This window comes from Sapajus apella, unplaced genomic scaffold, assembly GCF_009761245.1.
Source record: "Sapajus apella isolate SASKATOON/1434 unplaced genomic scaffold, GSC_monkey_1.0 scaffold87, whole genome shotgun sequence".
NCBI classification, from domain to species: domain Eukaryota; kingdom Metazoa; phylum Chordata; class Mammalia; order Primates; family Cebidae; genus Sapajus; species Sapajus apella.
Genome location: NW_022437027.1, coordinates 5,026 through 6,295, shown reverse-complemented (window position 1 = coordinate 6,295; position 1,270 = coordinate 5,026). Strand labels below are relative to the sequence as shown.

The following is a 1,270-nucleotide window of genomic DNA, read 5'->3' as shown; positions in this document are numbered from 1 at the left end:
TCACCATGTTGACCAGGATGGTCTCGATCTCTTGACCTTGTGATCCACCCACCTCGGCCTCCCAAAGTGCTGGGATTACAGGCTTGAGCCACCGCGCCCGGCGTAAATAGTCTTAATAACAGATTTGATTTGTAATTGATTTGACCTAAGTGTAATTGTCTCATTTGTCATCTTCTCATTGTTTTGGTTTGGTTTGGTTTGGTTTGGTTTGTTTGTTTGAGATGGAGTTTCACTTTTGCCCAGGCTAGAGTGCAATGGCACAATCTCAGCTCACCGCAACCTCTGCCTCCCAGGTTCAAGTGATTCTCCTGCCTCAGCCTCCTGAGTAGCTGGGATTAATTGCCACCATGCCTGACTAATTGTGTATTTTTAGTAGAGGCAGGGTTTCTCTATGTTGGTCAGGCTGGTCTCGAACTCCCGACCTCAAGTGATCCACCCGCCTCTGCCTCCCAAAGTGCTGGGATTATAGGCATGAACCCCCAAGCCTGGACATCTCTTTTAAAAAATTTCATTCAAACTGATAGTTGTGAAATTTTTTCTAGTCATAGTTTGTTTTTTATTTTTTTTAATTATCCGCTACATTCTAATTACTGATTATTTCTCTGTAGTTAATCACCAAAGCTGAAAAGATTAGACTGGCGAAGACTCAACAAGCAAGTAAACACATTAGATTTTCTGAATATGACTGAAAAAATGTTTACCTCTTAATACTTCACTAGATACTTGAGCTGTTCTTGGGAAATTCACTTTTATTATGGTGGAACTGCATAATGAATGTTTTTTTAATTAAAAGAAATACTTTATTTCTCAACTTGTAAATAAGACTTTTTTCTTAAGACAAATACGTTATATACCACAATTTTTTTCTTAAACATTGTATTTGTTGAAATTATCTTAGATGTCGATGTCAGGTGATTTAGTAAATAAATGTGTTTTGAAGATTACTTGGAAATGTGCTTATTTTGTTTTTATTTTGTAAAAACAAAACATTGCAAAAATAACACTACATGAATATATATAAAGTTTAGAAAAATGTTTAACAGCGAACTCTCACTGTACTTAGTAGTTTGTAACTTGCAATATCTTCAATACCTTTTCATGTTGATTTACACAGACATGTTTAATATTTCATTGTATTCATTCCACTTTGCTTATCTGAGCTTCCATTGAACAATAGACCATATGAATTGTGTGTAATTAAAATGTTAAATTTTAAAAGAATTGAGTTTATTTTTCATAAATCAAATTAAATGTTTTATTTTGGTTAGAC

General features: G+C 34.5%; 1 protein-coding gene across 5 annotated transcripts in view; it reads left to right on the top strand.

Moving 5' to 3' along the window:
• Positions 1 to 944, top strand: part of LARP7 (La ribonucleoprotein 7, transcriptional regulator) — a 20,169-nt gene extending 19,225 nt beyond the window's left edge. For all 5 annotated transcript variants that reach the window (XM_032254722.1, XM_032254720.1, XM_032254721.1 and 2 more), the window contains exon 13: positions 609 to 944. In XM_032254722.1, the coding sequence (XP_032110613.1) occupies positions 609 to 689 (81 nt within the window). In that variant the 3' untranslated portion in view covers positions 690 to 944. The remainder of the gene's footprint in view (positions 1 to 608) is intronic.
• Positions 945 to 1,270: the final 326 nt, after the last annotated feature.